General features: G+C 54.8%; 1 protein-coding gene across 1 annotated transcript; it reads left to right on the forward strand.

Annotated features, from left to right (window-relative positions):
* The first annotated feature begins 1,025 nt into the window (after nucleotides 1–1,025).
* On the forward strand, nucleotides 1,026–6,438 carry LOC112275212 (protein NLP9). The gene is made up of 4 exons (XM_024505364.2): nucleotides 1,026–2,336; nucleotides 2,634–2,681; nucleotides 2,937–4,032; nucleotides 4,354–6,438. Exons 1-4 carry the CDS (start codon nucleotides 1,230–1,232, stop codon nucleotides 5,736–5,738), a joined length of 3,636 nt encoding a protein of 1,211 aa, XP_024361132.1. The 5' UTR covers nucleotides 1,026–1,229; the 3' UTR covers nucleotides 5,739–6,438.

Raw genomic sequence — 6,438 nt, forward strand, 5'->3', positions numbered from 1 at the left:
TGAATTTGTCCAACCACATACTTTTAATTATTGATACATTGTTGCTGTTGTTTATATCTATATATTTTGAATATTTGAAGTCTAAAAAATATCAGCATGTAAAATCTAAATGTATTTTCAATCCCTGCGAGTTTCAAGAATGATTTATTTATTATTATTTTTTGAAATAAGTGATTGTTTCTTTTGTTGTAAAAATAAGTATAAAACAAAAGAAAACTTCTTTCTTGGGCCACAGGTACTGTTCATCCACAAAAAAGGTCCTTGCACTTGAACACATAGTAAAGTAAGTGAACCCCAAAAAAATTAAGGCATGGAGAATACATTCACAGCCAAAACTGTGAAATGGGTATGATTAGCCTTCAAAGGGCAGCATCCGGAATAAGAAAAGGGGAAGGAAGGAAGAACGCTCACGCTACACAGTATGACAAACGTTACTAGAAATAACAGAAGAGATGATCTTCCAGTTGAGCTGGAACTAAAATTGCAGAAGGCCATTGACTTGGGGAAACTTAATGGACGCAAACGGCAACGTCGGACCCCAAGACAACGGGGCCCAGTTCCGGAAGAAGAGGCAGGAGCAGCAGGAGGGAGGAAGAGGAACCCAGCACAAGCCAAGCCCAGCCAAGTAAAGCCAAGCCTTGCCAAGGCAATCAAAACCAAGCCCTGTTGATATCCGTCAGAGAGAGCCCAATATCGATCACAGTGAACGATGAGGACAACATCATTCGGACAAGACGATCCGAGACCAAACGATAGAACAACAACGCCGGAGTCTCAACGACCACGGTAGAACAGACGAGCAGGCGAAGCGAGAACGAGAGGAAAATTGCAGCGGCACAGTCGATTGGGTGGGTTTTGAGCCGCAGGCAAAAGTATGTCACTGAAGACACTGACAAGTCTCCAGGAAATCCAAAAGGCGACTGCGAATGCGTGGAAAGACGGTGAAGAACAAGTGGGCGATAAAGGGGAGAAGGGGCTTGGGAATGTGGGATAGGGGCCGACGACGACGTCGTCGTTGATGCTAATGGGTGAGGACGAGTCGTAGTCAACCTTGGGAGTTAGAGGTTCGGGTGAATAGAGAGCTATTGAGTTCGAATCTGGGGTGTAGGCCGCGGACGAGGTGCACGACGAAGTGTGGAGGCCACGGGCAGCAGCAGGCGACAGGGGCGACGAGGGTGGTGGTGGCGGGGGGGTTAGGAGGAGGCAGTGCAGGGGAGGCCAAGTTCGTGATGGACGAGACGGTGTTGATGGATCTGATGGAGCTGGATTCCTTGAGCGAGCAATTGCTGGGAGAGACATGGGCGGGGGACAACCATGGCGACTACGGGAGCTATTTGGCGTACCCGGCGTCGTGTAATGGAGGCATGTTTGCAGCAGCAGGCCCCCCGCCCGTCTCGCAGTCGGCCCAAATGTACTCTTACGGGAATGGCAGCATGGCAGCCAGCTTGCAGGCATTTCAGCAGGAGTTGATGCTGCAGCAGGTTGTGGAGTCTTGCCAGCAATCCATCCCGGTTGCGAGCTCGTCACCTCCATCGCTGCCCTTGTCCAGCGCTCCGGTTTCTGGAATTAGCAGCTATGGTGCGGCAGTTGGTAGTCGGCTTTTGAGCAGCAGCAGCCCTAGTCCGAGCGGGACCGCGCGCACGATGCCCGGCAATCAGAGCCTCGCCGGAATGATAACAGGGGACGGTAGGGGTGTTGGAGATCCAAGAGGGGGCGTAGGTGGTAGGAGCGGGGTGGCCGAGATCAGGGAGAGTGGCGTGGTGGATAGAGAAGAAGAGAAGTCTTCGTTGTCGACGGTAGAGGGCAATCCCGTGAGCAGCGGCAATCTGGAGGCGGGTGTTCGGGGGCCCCGAATTTCGGCGGGGTTCCCATTGCCGCTGCGCGATCGAATGATGCAGGCACTTCGGTTGATAGGGCGGTCTCTGAAGGATGAGCTGGTGCAGGTGTGGATGCCGGTGGTGCAAGGGACTCGGAAGTGTTTGATGACGCGGGATCAGCCGTTCACTGTGGAGCCGAGAAACGAACAATTGTGGGTGTACAGGAGCATGTCGGAGAGCTACGAATTTCCAGCGGAGAGGGTGGAGGGGAAGGTCCTGGGGCTTCCGGGGCGCGTGTTCATTGGGCAGAAAGTGGAGTGGACGCCGAACGTGCAGTATTATAGTATCCAGGAGTATTTGCGTGTGAAGGAGGCGCAGAGATGCGACATACGGGGATCCCTGGCGGTTCCAGTGCTTGACCCCGTGAGTCACCAGTGCGTGGCTGTAATCGAGCTGGTTGGTCGCGCTGAGAAGGTCCAGTATGGTCCTGATGTGGACATCATTGCTCGAGCTCTGCAGGTAGGTGTGCATATTGTTGTGTGTGGAGTTGTGGTAACAAGCAGCGACATTGACGGGGGGAACGTGGGAATTGGTGTCCAGCTAGCCAATCTAGTTAGGAGTGTGGTGTTGTTAGATGAACGGTGGTGAGTAAGCGGGTGAACAGTGATTTTTGGAGTTGCTTGTTTTGGTGCAAGTTCACGTGATCTGCTGAACGAGGTGTTAGTGGCCGCTCTCTCGGTGCACGGCTTGAATCCAGTGCGCTTCGGTGGTTACGTAAAGATGGTCTAAGCTGGCAGATTGTGGTGTGGCGTGCAGGCTGTGAATTTGACATGTCCGGTTGGCTTGGAGACTCCGCCGTTGGAGGTATGCATGGCTCGAACAAAATGTGGTCTTATGTCGCAGTTGCAGTGCTCATGATGTGCTGTGCGCATTACTGGCACGTAGTTTGGGTTTATTGGTGTAGGAAATGTGCAAATTGCTATGTCTGGTTTCCGCATGGATCGAGGATCAGGAGCGATGAGGGGTGTGCCAGAAGGTGTAATACCCGAACTGGAGGGATTTGCAGGTGTTGATGAGTGTTTTTGGGTGCGGGGTGGGTGTTTTGCTGGTTCGTTGCAGAGGTCGTCCTGGGGGAGGCAAGCCGCGCTTTCCGAGATGGCGGATGTGCTGAAAGCCGTGTGCGAGGCCCACAGGCTCCCCTTCGCGCAGACGTGGGTTCCTACGTGCAGCTATGGCAGTAGGAGCGACGCGAAGGCACAGGGCAACAACGCGGAGCAGGTGAATGGGAGGTGTTCCAGGAGTAAGGTGGTCCTACGGACAGTCGACGGAGATGGTCCATGTTATGTCAGCGACTCACGCATGTTGGGCTTTCGACGGGCGTGTCTGGAACATGTGTTAGAAAAGGGTCAGGGAGTGCCCGGGAAGGCGATGCTCACGAACCTGCCGGTTTTTGACTCGGACGTCAAGAGCTTCAGCAAGGATGAGTACCCACTGGGGCACTACGCGAAGTTGTTCGGGCTGGTGTCGGCCGTGGCCATCCGGTTGCGGAGCGTGCACTCCGGGGACGAGGACTTCATTCTGGAGTTTTTCCTTCCGACGGATTGCGTGGACAGCGAGAAGCAGCAGGTCATGCTGAACTCGCTGTCGATCACAATGCAGCGCATCTGTCAGAGTCTGCGGACTCTGAGCGAGAAGGAGCTGGAGGAGGAGCGGAGGGAGGCGTTAGCGGAGAGCATGGAAATGCAGGCCAAAGCGGTAAAGGAGGAGGCGAAGGAGGTGAGCAACAAGGAGGATCTGCTGGCCGCTTACGGTTTCAACAGGCATCCTGGCGGGGGTAATGGTTGTGAGGAGACGACCCAGGCATTTCCTCAAGTGCTGCAGCATCACGGAGTCCAGCAGGCAGCAGCCCGGTGCGCAGTGCAGCGGCCTCCGTTGCAGCAGTTTTCTCGCGGGATGCCGACGGGGCGAGGGTGCGAGGAGGGGCTTCGCATTCTGGAGTCGCACGTGTATCCCTGGCACCACCATCCAGAGCAGATGGGTTTGGAGCACGGGTTGGGCACGGGAGGGTTCGGGTGCTCGAGCCTGCATCAAGATGTGGCTAGTCATCGGCGCAGGTTTGAGAGAAGGCGAGGAACGACGGAGAAGACGATCGGATTGAACGTGCTGCAACAGTACTTCGCGGGCAGCCTGAAGGATGCGGCGAAGAGCATTGGTGGTAAGTGGCATTGGTTGCCTGGTAGAGTTATCCGAGCTATTGTGTTACTAGGAGGGGGATATACCATGGTGTTCTGAATGCTGTTTGATGCCCCATTTTGGAAGTGGAGAATGTGCCGCATCGGGTGCGAAGAGAAAGTAGTAACCCAGCTGCTGGCATCACGGTGACACTTTGTGGGCGGTTTGGACGAGGCAGTGACCTTACCTTGGGAGGGCTAGATTGGTGGATAGCTGTGTAGAAAGGGCAGGTCTGTATGTTCTGGCGTCCGTGTGAAATTGTGGTAGGTCCCTGCTAAGTAACATCGTGGTTGATTCGGCGCAGTGTGTCCGACTACTCTGAAACGGATATGCCGGCAGCATGGCATCTCCCGGTGGCCTTCCCGGAAGATCAACAAGGTGAGTAGGTCGCTAAAGAAGCTGCAGGGCGTGATCGATTCGGTGCAGGGAGCGGAGGGAGCTCTGCGAATCAACGCTCTGACGGGAGATCTGTCGTCCGCGGCGGTGGCAGCTGCGGCCGTGAACGGGCACATGAACAAGGACATGGCGGCATCGTCGCAGGGCAACCTGTCCGTGTCGTGGTCGACGCCATCTCTGAATAGCCTGGACGTGAAGGAGGCGCACGGGAAGCTGGGATCGGCGGAGCCGTTGCTGGGTCCGAAGGAGGAGAGTCGGCGGAGACACGATCCGTGCTCTCCTCAGAAGCTGCTGCTGTCTATGCTGAAGCCGACGCTGCAGTTTCGTCCCGAGGACGACAGGATCGTTTCGTCGTTGGAGGTGAACGCGATGAGCGGTGCCAGCGGTGGTCACGGTAGAGTGCAGCTGGACAACGGCGACATTTGCAGGAGCAATGACCGCAGTTCTGTGAGCAACATTGGAAGCAACCCGAATGTGAAGGCGGCGTATGGTTCGAATGGCGGGCATTGTCGTCCAGGGATGAGTCCGTTGGCTTCGGGTGGCATTTTGTCGTCCGCCGACACGGACAGAGGCTGTGAAGGCGGCCACGGCGGCAACCGCAGCTCTGGGAATGCGTGCCAGGACGTTGGAAACGCGGGCAAAGTGAACGGTGGGGGAAAAGGCCAGCAGGCTTCGCCTCTGGGTAGGCCCCTTGAACACTTGGTACCGGGGAGAGGTGGCCCGGGAAGGCCTGGGGATTTCATCAAAGCCGCGACGTCGCGGGGGTGGAATGAGTCCCGGGTCCACGGCGGGGGCGGGGCGATGGCAGCTCTGAAGGGGGTGGATCAATATGCGTTGTATGGTCCGGTAGACGATCCCGTATCGTCGTGCAACCACGCGAACGGCGGCGAGGACGAGGTGACGGGGCGTCCAGGTCTGTGCAGCCTCGACTCTCCAGGGTTCGGGTCGTCGCCGGCGAGCGATTGCAGCTCTCCGTCGTCGGGAGTGAATGGCACTTCGAATAAGAAGGCGTGGCGCGGGCGGGAAGACAGCGCGGCTATCACGGTGAAGGTGACGTACGGGCTGGATACGGTGCGCGTGAAGTTTGCGCAGAACGTCTCGTTCGTGGAACTGAAGGAGGAGGTAGGGCGGAGGTTGAAGCTGGCGGGGCAAAACTTCAATCTGAAGTACTTGGACGATGACGAGGAATGGATGCTGCTGGCGTGCGACGCGGATCTCCAGGAGAGCATCGACCTTATGCGCGTGTCGGGGAGGCACGCCATCAAGCTGATGATCTGCAGCAACATGTTGTGATGGTTTGCTGAGATTTTGCCTGCTTGATCGCTGGAACCGTAGGGTTTCCGTTTTTTCATTCAAGTCCCTCCCTGGACGTATTTGAGGTTAGCGGGACCTCCAATTACATTGTGGTCTCAGATATAGACTACTAGGTGGAGGCTACTGAATGGTTATCGTAACGAATTGTTTTTGGCAAGCATTCCGACTGTGAGGCGGGTTTGAACGGATGCTTGGGTGGTGATCAGGCATTTTGGACACTGCACACGAGACCCAACTGCACGCCCTTTGTATCACTAAAAGACGTACCACATATTTGAGGCAATCCGGTGGCACGCAATGTGCTGCATCGCGAAGTTGTTGAAGTGGATGACTGGATCCTATGATAATTTGATGGGTCGCTCCCAATTTAGGCACAACTCCCGTCTCTGGTCCAATGATCCTCATGCATTGGATTTGGCTTACCTCCTATAGTTGCACTGTTGGGATGGCAATGTTTTGTCAATACAAGCAGTACATGTTATTCATCAACATGTGCTGGCAGCAAGATTGATAATTGTAGAGCAAACCTAGCCTATATCAATCAAATTGCTCTAGATACTCTAATCAATCAAGCATCTCATATTTCACGAGGCTTTAGAAACATTCACATGTCCCTATTTCTTCATAGAGCGGAGTCCATTGTCTCCCTATTATCTAATTAAGTGGCAGCTTTCCATTA

This window comes from Physcomitrium patens, chromosome 22 (assembly GCF_059467195.1).
Source record: "Physcomitrium patens ecotype Gransden chromosome 22, ASM5946719v1, whole genome shotgun sequence".
In the NCBI taxonomy this organism is placed as follows: domain Eukaryota; kingdom Viridiplantae; phylum Streptophyta; class Bryopsida; order Funariales; family Funariaceae; genus Physcomitrium; species Physcomitrium patens.